The 20,501-nt window shown below is 42.7% G+C and overlaps 1 protein-coding gene across 1 annotated transcript; it reads left to right on the top strand.

Moving 5' to 3' along the window:
- Positions 1–5,175: 5,175 nt before the first annotated feature.
- On the top strand, positions 5,176–15,334 carry CLRN3 (clarin 3). Its single transcript, XM_027737052.2, has 3 exons — positions 5,176–5,412; positions 11,962–12,141; positions 13,937–15,334. Exons 1-3 carry the CDS (start codon positions 5,184–5,186, stop codon positions 14,209–14,211), a joined length of 684 nt encoding a protein of 227 aa, XP_027592853.2. The 5' UTR covers positions 5,176–5,183; the 3' UTR covers positions 14,212–15,334.
- Positions 15,335–20,501: the final 5,167 nt, after the last annotated feature.

A 20,501-nucleotide genomic window follows, 5' to 3' on the forward strand; every position in this document is an offset into this window, starting at 1 on the left:
CCTCCAACAGCTTCTGGCTGGACCCAGCACCTGCATCCCTTCTTTTGCAGCGTGGAAGTAACATTATTCCAGCAGAAGTGCTGGAAAATTGGCCCTGAGCAATTACAGTTACTTTGCTACTCTCTGTTACAAAGAGGTGCCTCCTCTGCTTTGAACTCAGGAAATAAATGATAGGAAAGAGGCAATATTTGAACAGGAAAATTTTATCTTGGGTATTCCAACATGGTAGCAACATGGTAAGTCTGTCTTTTATTGATATACTGGAACACAAATTGGAAATGTGCTGAAAAAGTCAGAAAATCAGGGGCAGGACAGCAAATAACAGACACAGATGTGATTTCTGTAATTGCAAATATATCTTGGTCTAAAAATACAAGAAAAACTCTTTAAAGTGTGGATAATTGGGCAAAAGCACGAGGCAGTGTAACATCCCAGCAGTAGCGAATTTAGTGACTTCAAAGGGCTATTTGTCTAAGGTTTTTACATTTGGAATCTAAAATTATGAGTACAGAGGAATAGATTGAAGTATTCAAAACTACATATCTTTATAATTGTTACAGAAATTGCAATAAAGGAAAGCCTGCCCTGCCTGCTCTTCTCTCCATCTCCACCTCAAGGCTTTGTTTTAAATACTACAAATCTTGAAGCAGCTTCAAAGCCACATTTTATTAAAGTAAGAATATTGCAAAGGCCATAATTTCTGAATCTTACAATGCCAGGAGGATTTTTTCCCCCACTGTTCAATAAACCGTACTTGACTACTCAACTTGTACTTAGTCATAAAGGAAAGCAGCATTTTAACACCTAAACACATTATTTTATAGTTGTACAATCATCTTTTGGAATAAAAAAAAAAATGATACTTGAGACATCTTAGAGGCTTTAGTGGAGCTCAGCTCCAACCTGGCCTTGGACACCTCCAGGGATGGGGCAGCCACAGCTTCTCTGGGAAACCTGTGCCAGGGCCTCCTCACCCTCACAGCCAAGAATTTCTTCCCAATGTCCCATCTAGTCCTGCCCTCTGGCAGTGGGAAGCCATTCCCCCTTGCCCTGTCCCTCCAGGCCCTTGTCCAAGGAACCCAGAGCAGCCCCAGCAGGCTCTGCCAGGCTGTGAACTGAGGGATGCTCTTGCAGCACCATTTTCAAACAGGATTCTGCTTTTTGTGTTTGCCTTGATCCCAGTGTGGTGTCTTTGGGATCTTCCACCTTTTTTTCTGTCAATAAGGAAACCAGCAGTGCCTGTTCCTGCTGACTGCAGGTGTGAAAGGACCCTGCTCCAAGGTGGCAGCACAATATTCCAGCTGTCCCGCCCACACCAACCAATGCTGCAGCATCAGAGCTCAGAGATCAATAAGATCTCGTGATGGAGTTCTCAGCTGAGACATTCGAGTCATTTTCTGGGAAGAAATCCAAACAACACTTCCAGCCTGTTTGCTTTGTCTTTCAAAAGTGCTGAAAAAAAAAGGTCAGAGCAAGAGAAGAAAGAAATCAAAAGATGGAGTTTTACAAACCCACCTCAGAGCAGCTCCGGGCAGGGATCCACAAAAATCATGATCACATCCCTCTCAGTTTTCCAAACAGTTGTTGCAATAATTTTACAGGTCAGTTGAGCTTCCAATTTTTCAACTCCAGCTACAATAAAATTCATGGTGCTTTATCCCATTTCCCTCACCCAGCCCAAAAAGCATAAACAAACCCCTGTTTCCAGCAGCTCCCAGAATTCTGGCTGCAAACTACCAGATAAAGAAATCAATCTTATTCTTAGTATTCAATAGTTTGGTTTAATTATAATTTATCCACCATAGAAGAGGTAAAAGCAACGTTGGTAATGCACGGCCTGATCCTGGAATACGTACATGCAATCCATGGGCTGATCCTGCACATCCTCTGCCTTGCATGGAGCTTCATCAACTCTTCTGGGGACCAAGAACAGATGAAGGATGAAGCAGCTGAGCTCCTCTGCAAGTAGACATGGAAAATGGAAAATAAAAAGGGTGTAAAGTCTTTGTGGGTACACGAAGTTGTGCCACAAGGGTCACGCCCAAGGAAAATAACAAATATCAGCAAAACCTCCTCCCAACCACACTGCCAAGTCATCCTGCCACCTGCCAATTGTTTTTAAATTAAGTATTTAAACGGAACATGGAAAATTTAAACCACCAGCAACCGTCACAAATGTTGTGGTTGCAGCAGAACAGAAGATAATTTGCAGTGGCTTCACCTTGAATTTCCCTGGCTGCTGCTGAGAGCAGTTACCTGTGAGCCAGCACTCACATCATGCCTGTCAGTCTCAGCATCCCTTGGGAAGCAGCATCCTGGAATCCAGGAATGGTTTGGGTTGGAAGGCACCTTACAGATCATCCAGTTCCACCCCCTGCCATAGGAAGGGACACCTTCCCCTAGACCAGTTCCAATCTGGCCTTGGACACTTCCAGGGATGGGGCAACCACAGCTTCTCTGGGCAACCTGAGCCAGGGCCTCCCCACCCTCACAGGGAAGGATTTCTCCCCCTCTGATCCCTCAGGAGCTGTGGGCAAAGCCAAAAACCACCATGTAATTTACTTTTTTTAAATGTAAGAATTTATCTGTCACATTAAAAAATAGATGGATATGAAAGGCTTGCATTTAAAGGCTTTCATGTTATATTTATATTGCTTAAAGCAAACTGACTTGTACATAAACAGAAGGGAAATACCTATTTTACCTTTCAGAATACAGGGCAATGATTAATTTTATATAGCAAAGGATTCCAGCTCCCTGTGCTGCCCATCTGATTCATAACCAATTAATCTGATTTTTCTGTCTGACTCCTGTGCAGGGCTGAGTCAGTTCAGTGGGGGCAGAGTCTGTAAGGTGCTGATCAGGAAATATTTTCTCTGAGTCAGAGGAACCCAGTCTCTCCCTTCTCTCAAGTGATGAGGTTGCCGTGTCAAACATCAATTTTCATTCCAAGTTATGTGATGTTTTTTCAGGTAACCGTGAGGGGGGAAAAAAGAAGACACAAGGAATTGTAGCTTCAGCAGAGAACAGATAAACTTCAAGGTGACAGGCAAGGAAAAGGCAAATTATGGTCTCATTTACAGAGCAATTCTCTGAGCCACGGGAGAGTTTCAGTGATTTGAGGCATAACAATTTGAGCTGAGTCACCAAAAACTAAATATAAATTAGTCAGATTGCTCAGAAAGGATCTACAGGCTCCTCACTGCTCTTAGTCTCTGTTATTGGGTATTTTTAAAGGTGTGGATACTCAGCTTGTTGAAATTGAAAAAGAAAACCACCAAGCAGGAGCTGAAAAGTAATTCCCTTGAAGTTATTACCAGTTCTTAAATATATATATTTTTTTGAAATATATTTCATAGGGGACAAGCTTTACCTCAGTTTATTAAAAAATATCCTTGGACTGTAAGTTCTTGGACTATGCTCTTTGTATGCAAATAAAGGACCAATAGAAGTGTCGGATTAATGAACCTGTAGAGGTGGATCAGCCTACCAAAGTTTTCCCATATTGTGATGGTTAACGTTTAACTGGAATACTGGTCAGAAATGGGGGCAGGCCTCTTGTTTCTTATTTCTTTAGACAGGTTGAGAAACCTCCCTTTACTCCTCAGAGCTTAAACCAAATTCTGACTGATTTCTGCTACATAGATATAGATTATTTAGGAATAAAATTCCTAAATATATAGTTTATATAGATTTTTAGGAATATAAATTATAGATTATTTAGGAATATAGATTATTTAGAATAAAATTTATATATTCTTTAAAATTTATATTTATGTATTCTTTAAAGCAATTGCCTCAAAAGTATTGTTAAATCCCGTATAATTTGAAAAAAGTAATCACAAGACCATATTATATAAAGAGCAGAAATAAAATACATTGATTTCAAATCTAATTAGTGCTTTAAAGTTTTGGGTCAAGAAATCATAAAACCAGAAGAATCACAGTACAATAACACTGCACTGCACAACAGGGATTTTCTCCTCCCAAGAAATTCTTTGCCATTTCGAATGCATAAAAAATTCAAAAATCTCTCTCTGTCATTAAAATGCAAACCAGTGAAGCTTCAGGACAAGAACTCCACAGGTTTATTTAGTTTCCCCCTAAAGGTTAATTAAAAAACTCTGGATCATCCAGGAGCTCGGGTTTAGTATAATGTGGAATAAGGACATTATAACTAATAGAAATAAAATCTAATTGATTCTCTGTTAGCCTGACAATAGATTATTAATTCATATTTCAGGTTTCCTCCCAGAAAAATGGGGACCCTGGTGCTGAGTTCACCTCAAATTCTAGAAATTTGGCTTCAGTCTTTTAATTAAGCAACGTAGGTTCTGTTGGATCTAATTTTCTTACTGTCTTTTGTTTTTGTTTAATTCAACTTGGGCTGAAGAAATTGCTTTATAGTCCAGAACAGATTTTCTTCAGGATTGCTCCCTTTACATATCCACTACTTCATTGAAATGAATCCCTGTTCAAGGTATTGGTTTCCTCCTTGACAAAAAGAAGGTAAAAAAAAAAAGGGGGGGGGGGGAAGGAGTTATTGTGAGAAAATATGAGCAATTTAATGAGGAAAAAGGCTCTTTCTTAGAAAATAATCTATTGACAGGAGATAGAATGTCATTACCCCACCAAAACCCAAGACCAACCCAGTGTTTTCACAAATTTAAAGAATTTAGGAGGTCTCACAAAAGGGAGAGTTGGTCTGATCGCAGCAAACTGGGAATTTGAACAGAGAAGGAACATTTTATGACTTTTTACCATAACACATTAGATACAGATTTAGAAAAAACATCTTTTCCAACCTGTTTATCAGGATTTTAAAGAGAAAAACCTCAGAACTCTCCCAGAAGGCATGAGGTGAGCTGGGAACACGCCGAGGCTCTGGATGAGCCCAGAGCCATGATCTGGGAAGTGCTGGTTTGTCAAGGATCATAAATAATCTGACAGTGATCCCTACCAACCTTTGCCAGGCTGGTGGTGTTGTAACTATGGCAACACCTTTTCCCCAGACCAAAGTTCAATTATTTTACACTTTTATTACCACTGCTGTTCGCTTAAAGTTTACCAGGGTAACTCTCTGTGACGACAGAGCCCGGACAGCAAGGAGGAGGAAACAACCCCATGGTAGCTGGACTAAAGGGAACAAAATATCCTGAACTGGCGGGAAAATCTCTGCCAAGATGCCTTCCAGGAAGAAAACAACCATGTTTGCATCTGCTTTTTGTACCTGTGTTTCCTCCTTCGTGCTGATTTGTGTGGTGCTGGGGACGCAGCAGTGGGTGAGCAGCGACGTTCTCTTCTCTCGCACCAACACCAGCGTCACCATCAGCCTCGACTACGGACTCTTCAGGGGCACCTGTGAACAGTTTGTTGAAGCAGGACTTCAGGTGTCAAAACAGACCTTCCAAGGTGAGTGGTGTTACACCTGGAAATGGATCTGAGAGTCACAGAATGGTTGGGTTGGAAGGGACCTTAAAGCTCATCCAGCTCCACATCCTGCCATGGGCAGGGACACCTTCCACTAGCCCAGGTTGCTCCAAGCCCTGTCCAACCTGGCCCTGGACACTTCCAGGGATGGGGCAGCCACAGCTTCTCTGGGCAATCTGTGCCAGGGCCTCACCACCCTCACAAGGAAGGATTTCTTCCCAATATCTAATGTAAACCTACAATCTTCTTGCTCATATCAGTGTCAGGCATAGGACCCGCAGCTCATTCTTGTGCTCATCTATAATACTTTAAGTGAGACCAAGAACAACTGTAGAACAGTCTGGGGATTTAACTGGTATAATATAAGACCCTCAAAAAGCACAGAAATTCTGCAGCATTCTTGACAATAACAACTTATTTTAATCACCTGTATAATTACCTCGTTCCCTTTGGAATGAGGGAAAAATAAAAAATGGGAACTTTATGTAAAATTGACTTTAATTTGCAGAAGTTTTCAGTGAGGAACAGAAAAGCAACACTTACCACTTTATTAAGGGATTTACAAACCTAATTCATCTTCCAGGATTTCCTTTAATTTCATTATGTTAAACTTATTGTTTGATTTAAAACATTTTCCACCGGCTACCAAATTAGCATCATTTTATAGAAAAAGGTTTTAAGACTCCTGAAAGAAAAAGAACAAAACATGTAAAACAACACCCAAAGGTAGATAAGCCTGAAAGCTGTTGCAAGGATCAAGGGTTTACACTCATTTTATCTGTCTTGCTGTCACACCACGTTCAAAGCAATAATGCTGATGACACGTGAAAGGGGAAAAAAGCCAGTCAGAAGAAACCTAACAAAAATCGGAAGAGTAGGTCAAACAGTTTTAAAAACATGAGATATAGAATTAAAATAGATAAAAGGAAGAAATTTTTTACAATTAAAGTGGTAAAGGAATATTTTTTTTTTACACTTTTAGTCATAAAACACTGGCACAGGTTGCCCAGAGAAGCTGTGGCTGCCCCATCCCTGCAAGTGTCCAAGGCCAGGTTGGACGGGGCTTGGAGCAACCTGGGCTAGTGGAAAGTGTCCCTGCCCATGGCAGGGGGTGGAACTGGATGGGCTTTAAGGTCCCTTTCAACCCAAACCAGTCTGGGATTCTAAGATACTTCAAGAAATATTTTCCTTTTTTGGTAGGCTGCTGTGAGATGTCCCAGAGAAGCCACCCAAGGCAGAGCGCAGCAGATCTAAGCCTGCAGGTGGTTCCCATCTCCCAGATCTTTCCCAGCTTAATTTATCACAGAAACTGTCCCTGTACAAACAGGCACCCAAATTCCCACGGTGGCAAAGCTGTGTTACACAAGCCAGTTCTCTTGAGAACATTCATGTTGTCATGAGAACATTTAGATTGCCATGAAAACCTGGACACAGTAGCACTCCCAGCAAAACATGGAGCGTGAATTGAGATTGTCACGTAACAAACACAAACCCACACAAACCAGGCATTTAAACCTGGTTTACTTACAGTCGTATCAGAATAATCGCAGTATTTTTAGAAGAGTAAATATACATTAATAAAAAAGGTTTCTATATGGTTCTAGCACCCTATGGCAGTTGGCTCAAGCCCCAAACCTTGTGCCATGTGGGCAGGCTCCTGCTGATTTTAACTGGGCTCCCTGTGAAACCTGGAGTCCTCCCAGCAGGAGCTGATTGCAGGATGAGGACACAGGTTGGCTGGGATTCAGGGCATGTGAATTCTCTTTGTCTCTACATCGGCTCACACAGCCCAGTCCCAGGGTCTGGGTGTTACCAACAGGTCAATTTTGATCAAAATCAATGAAAAGGACTCACCCAGCACTTGTATCAGTGAAGGGCTTTGGTTCTTGCACCATTTACGTGCATCTCAGTGGTTTTGGGTTTTCCCCCACCAGATTCAGGGCTTTGTGATTATCATTTATCAGATAAACATTTAGAGGAAGTTATCTCAATTCTCCCATATCAGTTATTTAGGGATGAACAAGACAAGTGAGTTTCAGGAGTCGTTTTCCCACAGCTGCTGAAGGAAAGTGATGCTTTAAGAACAGTCCAAAGATGGGTTTGCCCACATCCCTCCCTAGTTCAGTTGGGCACATATCCAAGGGGAGATTAACTGATTTTAAATTAGTTCTTAGACTCTATACTAGGCATTATTGTCATGTTTTATATTGTCATTTATGGAAGAAATTCTTAGTCCTGGCCCAGGTTGCCCAGAGAAGCTGTGGCTGCCCCATCCCTGGAAGCGTCCAAGGCCAGGTTGGATGGGGCTTGGAGCAACCTGGGCTAGTGGAAGGTGTCCCTGCCCATGGCAGGGAGTGGAATGAGATGGGCTTTAGTGTCCCTTTCAATCCAAACCATTCTATTCTATGATCCTATTATGTACATACTTGAAATAGGAAACGTATTTCACAGAATTGCATATATAATATTTTAACTTCATATAGACAGGTCCTCCTAAGACAGTAAATGTCTTTTCTTTGCTGATTCTTAAGTAAATTGATTTCCTGTTTTATGAAGAAATAAAGTGATGTGCTTTCTCCACTCCAGTGTTTCAGACACCACTAAGAGGAGTTAAAAACATCCTTTTAATTCACAGTGTGATCCATCACTCAGCAACTGTGTCCTTGCTGGGGGGCCCTGCTGTGCACCCCATGTGTGTTTCTCAAATGGCATTGTCATATCTGGGTGTGAGAAAAGGAGGATGGAAATTATAGAAGAGCAAATCAAAGGTGATAGCCTGGGGATATGAAATATTTGTTAGCAATAGCCCAGGTTCGTTTTTATTAATGGCCATTCAAAAGGTCATCAATAGCCTTTACAAAAAACTTAACTTATTCCTGTAAAAAGCACAGCATTAAAAGAAATTTCTGAGCATAAAGATGAAAGACAAACATGGTTTCTTCACTGTGGCTGTGCATGACCTGCCCAAGTCAGGGTGTCTCTTTAACAGACTGCCAGGAACAACCTTAATAGAGCAATAAATCAAAACAGCCACTTCCCAGGCTCTGGGGATGAATGGTCTGGCAGAATGTAAAAGTTATTTAATAACCAAAGTCCTTACAGTCTTCATGAGCTGTTGTAATGATTTCTCTTAGCAAGGAGCCACCTACGAATGTAACAGCCTGTAAGAGCTTGTTTACAACTCTGCTTGTGTCCATGTAGAAGTTGAGCAAAGCCCAGGAAAAGGCACACCCAGAAGAGTCCTGGAACATCAGGATTTATCCAGCTGTTTGCAGCCAGCAAGGCCAACAACACATGAGGAAGCCTTTGAAATTTTCTGTGAGCAGAGAAGAATCAATTCACTTTCTCACTTATAAATGACATGACAAATGCCTGAAAATCAGTTTCCAGGTGTGCTATGGGATCTCCTGAAAACTGGGAAGCTCAGCTGAACTCTGCTTGGGGTTTTTTGGTTCTTTTTTTTTTTTTTTTTTAATGAAAGATTCGTTATGTGTCATAAGTGATCAGAGAGCTCACAAAAGCTGCCAGATCAGCACTGCTTGGAAGGCTGACTCAGGTCAGTAGAAGTTTGGGAAATTCTATCCAAATATATAAGAATTAAGGATGATTAAAAAAAAAGGAAGAAGATACAGGAAAATAAGGAGAGATCTGGGCAGGGCAAACCCCTCTGTCTCCATTGTAGAATGAGGTTATTTTACACAGATGCTGCAGGTTACTATTGACCCCACTCAAACAGATCAGCTCCTTCAGTTTGCACAGACTGCTTTATTTAGGGCAAAAAAAATCTGCTGCCACAAAAACAACATTTTCTTTAAACCTTTAGCCTTGTGCTGTTACAACAGCTGAAGTCTGATAAAATGACATCCCCTAAACTGCTGATCACTGTCAGAGATAAACAAGATCAATTAGGGGTTGCAATAGGTGTAGCCAGTCAATCCTGGAGATGTTCTGAGTGATAAAATTAAGTGAGGCTGCCAGAGGGAAATTACACAAGCCTGGCTGGTTTGGCTCCAGACTTACATCTTGTGCAAGAAATACATCAGAGGTGATGCCCAGGCTGCTTCAGCCTGAGTGCATGTACAACCAGCAGCTCACTTCCATTTAATTGAGTGATAGCCCCTGGAAGCCCTTCTTTCCTGTTCTTCTAGGAAAATTGCTTACATTTACAACTGATTTCCATAACACATCCTTGCCTCAAACAGACATTAACTTCTACCTGCACTATTACATAAAATGAAAGAGAAGTTCTCCTTTTCATTTCTTCCCAATAGCTCTTCTTTTTATGATGTTTATTTCTCTTTATGGGGTTTTTAGTACTTTTTTTTCCTGCTATGATTTTTCCCATTTAGGCACTACCTGAACACTTTGCAGTAATGGCTTTGTGTTAAAAGCAGAATAGAAGGGGAATTTTCCTACACATCTGTCTATCACAACACCCATTTGAATAGAGCTGGAAAACATTGTCATTGTATTTGTTACAACATCAGGCAGCCACAGGCAAATTGCAGTTGCTTTTTCAATCTTTAAATTGAAAAGAGGAAAATAATATATCTCAACACGGCTATACTGCAATTACACTTCGAGGATATTGTGTCTCTTATTATCAGCAACCTATGGAATGACTGGAAGGATTGAGGCAAAAAATCAATAAAATTGATGGCAGTCCTGGAGGGGTTGAACATGTGCCATGAACATATGGCCAGACACTCCTGCAGCTCCAGAAACTACAGAGGGCAATGGCCTGTGTGTATGAACTGTAATGATCTGGAACCAAAAGGAGAGGGGCCAGGATCTGATTCCTTGGCATTTGGCTGGAGACCTTGAGAAAAGAAGCCCCAGGGCCACCATGTGACCACAAAGCCCAGCCCTGTGGGAGCCACAACACTCCATATACCCAGCCACAGAATCCCTGAGGCTGGAAAAGCCCTCCCAGCCCATGGAGTCCACCCTGTGCCCGATCCCCACCTTGTCACCCAGCCCAGGGCACTGAGGGCCATGTCCAGTCGTTCTCTGGACACCAGGCACAAGCTCCACGCAAGCTGCAGGATCAGTGGCCAGCAAATGTGCTCCCTATTCTTAATTTTAAACAAACCTGGCTGCTGTAGTTATTATTTTAAGCCGGTGTAGGCTTAGAGATATAATGCACACGGGGTGTTTGAGCTTGCACTGAAATCTTCATCACATTGAATTAATGAAAAAATATACCTCAGATTTGTACTTTTATTTTTCCCATCTTCCCTCCTTTACAGAAACAGTGCCTGTGAGCAGGGCTCTTAATTTAAAAGCCCAAGCCAAGCAAAATCTAAGGAATTGTGTTTTAAGAGTTACTCTCCCTGAGTAGTTGAGGAACTGCTCAGCTCAGGGTGGGAGCAGCAGGGAGGGATTTTCACCCCTGAACACGATGCCCCGGTTCATCCCAAAAAACTACATACACAAGAAATTAATTTTAAAATTCAGTGGATTTAGGGGTGGAAGAGCAATGGGAAGTGGGAAAAGGAACATCACCACACTGAAGCTGCAGTAAAGGATGGACGGTGCAGCAGATCTGATGATGAGCTGCAGGGTCAGGAGTCTCAGGGCATCCAAAAACATCTCCAAAGTAGGAGTTGCTCCTTTCTTTTAAAAGAAGGGAGCAAGGCCTGCCTCCACCATTTATTTTTTTTTTTTGCAGGACACAGAGACAGATCCACTCAGGGTATGAACTCAACCCTCCTCCCCTGTCCATGTATGACCATGCTTAGCTATATTATTCCTGCAAATCCACCTGGCCCTTCCTGAGAGAGTTTTATTCCCTTAGAAGCTGTTCCTCTTGTCGGATTTATTCCATGGGAGGGAAACTGATGCCATACTAAGAGAGAATAACCTGCAGTTGGAACAGTTTTAAATAATTATGGAATTTACCAGACGTGGGCAGAGGAACACCTGGTTTTCTGGTCCAGCTAAGCATAAAATTTCTGTCTGGCCATGTCAAGAGGAAATTTTTACAGAAGTATTAAGGAAGAGAAATTTTCTATCCAGCCAATGCCCAGGAGGCTTTTGTGTCTGCAGGAGTAGCAGACATGCACTTTTTTCTGCCCTGTGTTCCTTCACCCCATGTGGGCTTTGGGTTCATGTGCTGTGCCTTGCTGTGTTCCTTTACATCCTGATCTCTACAGATCGATCAAGTCTCTGTTTATCAGCTTTTAATTACAGCCACATCAGTAAGTCATAGACTTGTCAGAGTCCACCAGACCATGAGGGGAAGGCTAATTATCATAAAATCATTAAGACTGAAGAACACCTCTAAGAACATTAATCCCAACCTTTAACCCAGCACTAATAACCCGTGTCTCCAGGTGCCACATCCACATGTCTTTTGAACACTTCCAGGGATGGGGACTCCACCACTGTCCTGGCAACCTTTTCCAGTGCCTGACCACCCTTTCCAGTGAATAAATTTTCCCTAATATCTAATGTAAACATCCCCTGGCACAAGTTGAGGCTGTGTCCTCTCCTCCTGTCCCTTCTCCATGCTGAGCCCCTGTGTTTCAGTTGCAGATTCCCTGAGCAGCACCAAGACAAGAAGCACCAACGTTGCCATTATTGTGATTCTGGTTCTCAGTTTACTGACTTCCCTTCTGAGCTCTGGATTCACCTGCACCAATGCTGTCAGCAATCCCTACCAGACATTTCTGGGACCCATTGGAGTCTACACCTGGAATTCCATATGTGGTGAGTAACACATCCCATCCCATTCCACTTCCTGCCCACCTTTGGATGAATACCTTGATTCCAAGATTAAGAAATACATATCTGGAAAAGGAAACACTTGGAAAAGCATTTTGTTCAGTAAGTTTAGTTTTACACATGTCTTCTGGGGCACCTGAAAACTACCTTTTAAGTACCAGTAAAATTGTATCATATAGTAGTAATATTATATTTATGTAATGGTATATATGGGGAGCAGCAGTTAGAAGGACTGAGCCATGGCAAACTTTATTTCCCTCTCTAAAAAACACTTTTGCTGATCAAAGTTAAGTTTTAACATTCCCTAAGCATAAAAAAAAAAAGGTAGAGACACTGAGTCATTAGAGCCTGAACCCTGACAAAGGGCTCCCTGAAGGTGCAGCCCCATGTTCACCTGGTTGGCTGCTCCCCACACACCCTCCTGCCCTCCTGGTCATGCACTGGCAATGATTCCAGCTCTCACACTCAATTTGTCTCAAGAGGATTATGTGTTCCTCCAATAATAGGTTTGCACTTGAATAATTTCCTTTTAAGACATCTGATTACAGGGTACTTCAACAAGAGCATTTTACCCTTCAAAAGCTCTTCAGGTCTGCAGATGGGAGGGAGGTGTGTCCCCAGCAGCACCATCATCAAAATCAGACCTTGGTGGAAAGGGAATTGTATGGATAAATTTAATCATAGCAAGTATAGGTGGGGGTATGAAAGTCCCCTCTTTTTTAACACATCACATAAAGATAGGTGCAGAAACAGCAGTGAAATGCAGTAAGAAAAGGGAATAAATGCCTAAATCAGACAATTACTCACTGTTGAGACAAGCAGATTATTGTCTTGTCACATGAGGAGGTTGTTCCTTTCCTGAGCACCCTGAACCTGCAAGCTCTGACCTGAAATGAAAGGACCATGGACTTGCAAAAATAAATATTGGTGAGAAAATAAACCCCCGTGCTGGCTGAGGGTTGTGGTTCCTTTGTACAGCCCTGTGAGTGCTGTGACCTGGAAGCCTATTTTGCTGTGGGTGTATTTTTATGAAAAATCACACATCATTTGATGTGGGAGGTTATCTTGGAGGTTCCTAATTCTCTTACCAGATGGCCTGAAAGTCCTCCTGAAAAAAAACTGGACCTGTTTCAGCCTGAACTTGTGTAGGATGATGTACCTGGAGGAAAAGAATGGAACTATTTCCACCAATGTTCAGAGCACAGTGAAAGCAGGGATGTAAAAATATTATTTAGGTAAATGTCAAAGTAACTGAACTGATTTAACACTTGGAAGGCTGTAAGAAATAGATACAGATATAAGAAGACCTTTAATTTTGGCTCCTAACAGAGTCATCAAATAATTTGACTTGGAGAAAACATGAGGTCTCTAAATTTTAGCTCTTGAGCAAAGCTGGGCCAACCCTGAACCCAGACCAGGGTTTATTCAGCTGTGATACTGCCCACCCCATGGATTTGGGGTCATATCAAATAGACAATCTATGAATACATTATACTCATCAGCATTAAATTCGGTGAAAAAAAGTTAAATTAAATGGCCTTGTCTAAGAATAATCAGTGAGAATCCAGTAATTTTAAAAGATGGTATCACTGCCTATATCAACACACCTGGCAGATACTATTAGGTGGGACAAAAATTCTATAAATGCCCTTATAATTTACTAATGGAAAAATATTTTGTCCTAGTGCAGGTATTTAACCAATTTAAGTAGACTCTTTACAAGCAGCTATTTAAGTATCACTATGGTTTCACCTCTAATATTTGTATTTCTATTTTCTAGGAATCCTCGTGCTTATAGCCATGATACTTTTCCCTGTGAATGTAGAAGCACACGGCCTGTCTGAAGAACTGGCCCATGGATGTTCCACCTCTCTGCAGAGCCACATCAGATCTCAGCACAGTTATGGATATTCCTACTGGATCATGCTGCTCGTCCTTTTCCTGAACATTGCTTCTCTCATCATCATATATTTCTATGACCATGTAAGGTATTCTAAGAAGAAAGAGCAGGAAAGACCCATTGAAAATGCACCAAAAGATGTCATTCTGTTTTAAGGACACCACAGAACAGAGGGTGCAAAGGAAAATGACTATTTAATGTGGACAACTAATTTCCATTCAAACTGAACTCTGTTCAATTAACAAATTGGTTTGAAGACACAATGGTCCACTGTGGTTTTAGCTGCCTTCTACTTCACCCTTTGAGATCTCAAGGGGCAGAAATATCTCTTGGGATCATGAGAAATGGTCACTAAGGTGTTGGTGCTTCATTTTGTCCTTTCTCTTCTTAAGGATCTTCTCCTGCAGGTCTCTGTGGAGCTGCCCAGGTGACTACAGGGACTCAGGGAGGCTCCTGTTCATGGGCAGGAGTGTGAGCACTTATGGACAAAGTCCACAGAAGACAGTGGTGGATTCTCTATTTCTGGAAGGATTTAAAAGCCATGTGGATGTGGCACTTGGGGACATGGGTTAGTGGTGGCCTTGGCAGTGCTGGGAATGGTTAGAGGGCTTTTCCAACCTAAACAATTCTATACTTCTGTGACAGCACAGGAGTCTAATATCAACAAGTTATTAATTTGTAGAAACATGAGGAAAATCCTGTTTCTAGCTGTTTATAGACCTTTGATTCCTGCCAAGAGCAAAGGGTAAAGCCACACCTTGGGCAGGTGTGCCTGTCCCCTCACCCAGGCCATCACCTTGCCCTGACACAACATCCCAACAAGGGGGTTTATTAGTGATGATTTACAGCCAGGACCATCCCCATGCCTGGTTTAATTAGTATTTAATATCCACATAAAGACACACAACTATAGAACTGCACAGAAGTGAGGGATCTCCCTTCCTGTTCCCTCAGGGGACAGTGAGCAGATGAATGTGACCTTGGGACAGATGTCACAGTGCAAAACCACGCTTGGAGCACGTGTCCCAGGAGAAGTGCACTGTGCAAAACTGGCCAGCACCTTCTGCTCCTCTTCAACCAGGAGAGCTGGGTTTTTTTCCTTTAAAAAGGAAAAAAAAAAAGACTCATTTTCCTTCATATTATGATTTTCACTACCATGTGTGGTATCTGTCCTGTGATACCAGAGGTGCTCGTGGAGATAAAAAAGCATTTTGAAGAGGAGATGAGAAGATAGAAGAGGTGACTTCTCACTATTTATCTCAAAAAATAAAGTTTCAAGATGAAAGCACACAACACTTGGTGCAGCTGTGCTCTATCAAAGGAATCAAAGCAGGGGGATTTTTCATCCCTCTTATGCATTTGCCTAAAAGAGTGATGAGGGCAGAATGGGGGGAAAAAATTAGAAATAAAAGAGGGTTTCTAAGATTCGAGGTCAGCAAAGTCAGGGGTGTTACCTGCTCTGCAGTGTTGACAGAGCCCTGCCTGTGAGAGCTTTAAACATTGCAGTGAAACAGTTGGGTGCTGCAGTGGCAAAAAGCCAAACATTTGCCAGTTTTGCTTTGGCTGCAAAAATTTTCACACAGTTTCAGCGTTCAGCTGTCACTGTTGGGCCCAGCCAGCATCCATCTCACAGCACACTCACACTCAGAGCAGCCCTCACAGAGAAATAAAGTTGTAACACTGGAGGAGCAAGAATTCCTCCTTTGGAAAGCAGTGGTTTACCACTGCCTGGGAATTTCTGTTGCACTGAAGCACTAATACCTATGAAAGAGCCGGAAAAACAAAATAAATCCTGCTTTTGTGTGCCTGTTTGAAGCACGAGGCTCTGTTAAAAATCAGCCTGGAGGTCTCCTGTTTGTGTGCAGATATTTGCAGCTGTGAGGTGGGGGGGACATGTGGCTCTGGAAAGTCGCTGGATAACAGGAACTCCCCTGCTTTGATGTGAACTACAGATCAAAGTCATCACAACACTAAAAAAATCTAATTTAAATAGGAGTTGAAGTCGTAAGCGGCTAACAAGGCTGCCTTGAGATTCTCTGTCTGAATGTTTTCCTTCAAACTAAGGATGGGATTTCCCTTCTAAAGCTCAAAATGATCCTCTCAGCCCTGTGCCACCCCCCTTTCTGCCTCCTGCCAGGGTGTCAGCGTGGCAGATGCTGCTGATGGAGACGGAGCAGGGGGGAGACGAGGCCAAGGAAGGCGAGAGCTCCCCGTAGTGCCCCCGGGAGGGGCTGCACATCCCTGCACGGCTGAACTCACCCAACCTCGGCTGGGGGAGCACGAGGCACGTGAGGAGAAGGGAACACAAAGACCCGTCACCAGCTTTTCACCCTGCATTTCCCTAAAATGCCCCAACAGCCCTGCAAAGTCGCAGCAAAGCGCTGTGTGCATTGGGGGGTGTTATAATTTACGGGTCACCCAGAGAAGCTGTGGCTGCTCCATCCCTGGAAGTGTCCAAGGCCAGGTTGGACGGGGCTTGGAGCAACCTGGGCTAGTGGAAGGTGTCCCTGCCCATGGCAGGGGGGGTAGAACAAGATGAGCTTTAAGGTCCCTTCCAACCAAATCTATGCAGAAAGACCCTGAAAGTTTTATAAGTATTAAATATGAACTGAAATATAAGAAATTCCCTGCAGACAGTTAAGGAGTAGTGGGTTGACTTACTGGAAGAGCTACATGTCCATCTCACCTTTGGCTTCCTGGTGCCTCTGGATTTTGCATCTCCATCCAGGTTGGACGAGGCTTGGAGCAACCTGGGCTAGTGGAAGGTGTCCCTGCCCGTGGCAGGGGGTGGAACGGGATGGACTTTAAGGTCCCTTTCAACCCAAACCATTCTGGGATTTGATGAAATATTTTCCTGGTCATCCTGGTTTCAGACTCTCCTCCCTTTCACCCACCACCCAAACCTGCCTCAGGGCTGCAAGGGGAATATTTATTTTTAATTCTCTGTGGTAAAAGTCATTACTGTGTTGGCGATCCTGTGCTTGATTTAGAACATTGATTGTTAATTCTGGCAGTTCTCCTACCAGCTGAGATTTTTAAATAGCAGGAGCTGGATGACTCTTTAGCAGAATTGCTCCTGGGGGACAGGGATTGGTTTTATTGACTGAGTCTCTTTGCCTGTGGGTAACAGCAAAGCTGCACTGTCTCTTTTTTTCTGTAATTGTGAAGTTAAGCAGCCTCTGCTGTGCTGTCAAGTAGCTGTGCCTACATCAGAAATTATTGCATTTGCCTGCTGTGAGGTTTGCAATGTGTCTTATTAAATGTTTTCAGCTGCTGCTAAACATTAAGGTGACTGATAATTTACTAGGTATTGAGGATCTTCTGTGGTTTCAAAGGAAAAGCTGCCTTTATTCTGCATTTCTACTGTTTCTGCATTTGGTGTAACTTTTATCCAGTGTGAAACTTTTAGAGTGAATCAAAAAGCTAAAGTAGATCTTGCATAAAAAGAGTCACAGAATGGTTTGGGCTGGAAGGGATCTTAAAGCTCATCTTGTTCCACCCCCTGCCATGGTCAGGGACACCTTCCCCTATCTCAGGTTGCTCCAACCCTGTCCAGCCTGGCCTTGGACACTTCCAGGGATCCAGGGGTAGCCACAGCTTCTCTGGGCAACCTGTGCCAGGGCCTCTCCACCCTCACAGGGTAGAATTTCTTCCTGATTAACTTAAATCTCTCCTGTTTAGTTTAAACCATCCCTCCTTGTCCTATTATCCCCCTATAGACAGCAAGGTGAGAATGTATTATCAAGTTCATGTTATATTTGATTCTTTTAAAACCTGCAGTTCAATAATGATCGTAGATGCATTCAAGGGATTTATTTAGCCAGAGAAAAATAAGTCACTTATTTAATCAGAATAACCACTGTGGATATGTCAGCACAGATTGGGAGGAAGGGACTGCCTTGAATTTTTCCTTTGGGGAGAAAAAGAAGGAAGAAAGGGGAGAAGATGGGAGCCACTGTTTGCCTTGCTGAATAATCCATCTCTTGTTCCTCTCCACTCAAGCTCAGTTTTTGGCATTTCTGAGCCACCTTCAGACCTGGGGCACAAGGCAAGGAGCACGTTGGTCACACCCTGCCTTGGCCCCATTGAGCTGGGAGCTGGAATCTGATGTTGGAGCAGGGATTCGTCTTTCAGCCAGGATCCTTCCCTTGACCTGCTCAGACACAGCTCCTGCTGAAAAGCAACACTCAGCTACTGGCAAGTGATGAATGTGTAAAATTACCCCGGGTTTAGATAAGATGAGAGCTTGATTTTTCTTTCAGGAGTGCATCAGGCTGACAGTGCAAGCTTTTCCCTTTTCACCTGAGGGGAAACTGCCAGAATTTGTCCTCATTAGGAGGATAAGTGCACTGAACACAGCTCCATTCATTCCAAAGGCTGCCTGGTTGGCAAGAGCCAGCCCAATTCTTTTTTGATATCCTAAAACCCAACGCAAGGTTGGATTAGGTTGCATCCTTTCTTTTTTGTGTTTTCCTCTTTTTTATTTCCTCTGATGGGAGGATGCACAATCCCTTCTCCTGAGCTTTTAATTCAGCCAACAGATACCTGGACTTTGCTTCCTGTTGTTCATCCCACATATTTGCCTGGCAGGGCCAGCCCTGTCCTGGATGGTCCACCTGCTCTCTCCTCAGGAGATGGATAATTCCAGAGCTCTTCTATTTTGTAATTTAACTTGGAAAAGGTGCTTCCAGAGCCATGGAAGCCACTTACCTGAGAAGTGACCTTTTAATCTCATCATCACTGATCAGGTTGCTCCAAATCCCATCCAACCCTGCCTTGGACACACAGACAATCCTGAATCACCCAGTTCTCTCAGGGCCATGAATTCCAGACATTAATGGGCTTCTACTGGAGAAGCAGGTGCCAAACCACATCAAAACCTCTTGGAAGAATGAGAAATATAGGAAATATCCCCCCACAAAACAGCATTTGCTGCAATAATTCAGGACATTGAGTTATCCCTTCCTGTTTAGGTGAACATCTGGGTTCTGCTTCTGTGTCTAAAGGAGAATTTTTCTAGAAAAATAAGCGGGATCCTCTCAGGTGTTTATTCCCATTTTCCTGGGGCTGTTTGCCTCGGGAGCCATCAGAGGGCAGCAGGCTCCTTCCTAGGATTCACTACCAGCCTTGGCTTTGCTTTTCTGCTTTATTTTCCCGTGAATGGGACAGTGAAACAGAGAGGGAAGGACAGGGAGACCTGTCCTGACTCTACATGCTAAGAAATGTTATATTTCCACTCCTTCTTTTGAGATACAGGAAAAAAAGAAAACCAAAAAGCCAAATGAATTAAAAACATTATCAAAATTATACATTAATTTTAAGGCTCTAATTGACGCCCCAACTCTGTGGGTGCCCTGGGAATGAGCACAGGGGGTGCAGCAGAGTGGTGGGTTAATTGTACATACACTGGAAAAGGTTTTTTGGTTAATTCCCAGTATTAAAAGAGGTAAATTTCCAAAACAACAACAAAACAAAACAAAAACCATATGGAAAATATACTTAAAGGAACAGCAAAAAATATTATTTATTAAAGGGGACTTTTCAGGAAAACTTTGCTATATTTAAGATTCTCAGCTTCTGCTGAGTGATCTTTCCCTGTGTTGGAAAGCCTGCATTGGTCACCAAAAAAATTCCAGGTTATTTTGGCTACTTTCCTGTGTGTTTTCACATATTAAGGATCAGACTCATCTCCCATCTGCTAAATAGGATTATTTGAGAAGACAGGTGTCACCCGGTGAAGAGGAACTGAGATGATGGGAAGTGATCCCAGACTTTTGGAAAACAGGGTGATGCATCAATGTGCTGATGTGCCCGAGGAAGCTGCCAGTGCCAATAAAACCAGCTCCTAAGTACAGGAACTTCAAAGAAAAATATTAATTATAATAAAACCACAGCTTGATTTCCTAAGGACTTTGGGGTCCAGCCTGGACACCATCTGCCTGTGGCCCCCTTATGGATCTGAGGGTTTCATATACGAAATGTCAGGGCAAGGAGAAGAAAAACATTTCATATGAAGTGCCAAATAATCACAGCTGGATCATATATGCAAATTCTGTTGGTCTCTGCACACCATTATTTGGTGCAGGAAATACTTCAACAACCTGTGCTGGAGCAAACCAAGAGGAAAATTCCTTCCTTCTGTCAGCACATGTTCAACGCAAGACAAAGACAACTTCAAATTTGTTACTAAGGCAACAAATGAACTTTTCAAAGATTCCACGATCCAACTCATCAATAAAAAAAGAAAATTTGCTCTGGCAACTGAAAATTTGGTAAAAAGCACAGTGATGACACAGGGATGACGTAGAGTAGGCACATCTCTAATGCCCAGGTGGGAACCTCCTGTCCCCACGTGATCCCTAAATTTGCTGTAGCTCAATTAATCACTTCCCAGAATTTTATTCTGACTTTTCAAGCCTCTTCCCAAGCTTTTCAGTGATTTTTG

Source organism: Pipra filicauda, unplaced genomic scaffold, assembly GCF_003945595.2.
Source record: "Pipra filicauda isolate LSUMZ 115617 unplaced genomic scaffold, ASM394559v2 scaffold150_size2825430_pilon, whole genome shotgun sequence".
Taxonomy (NCBI): domain Eukaryota; kingdom Metazoa; phylum Chordata; class Aves; order Passeriformes; family Pipridae; genus Pipra; species Pipra filicauda.

Bases quoted from the DNA above. Each gene is read 5' to 3' on its own strand.
- CLRN3 (XM_027737052.2), top strand. From the start codon at position 5,184: ATGCCTTCCAGGAAGAAAACAACCATGTTTGCATCTGCTTTTTGTACC. The intron at 5,413-11,961 runs GTGAGTGGTGTT...CCTGTGTTTCAG, and splicing joins GTCAAAACAGACCTTCCAAG to TTGCAGATTCCCTGAGCAGC. The intron at 12,142-13,936 runs GTGAGTAACACA...TCTATTTTCTAG, and splicing joins CACCTGGAATTCCATATGTG to GAATCCTCGTGCTTATAGCC.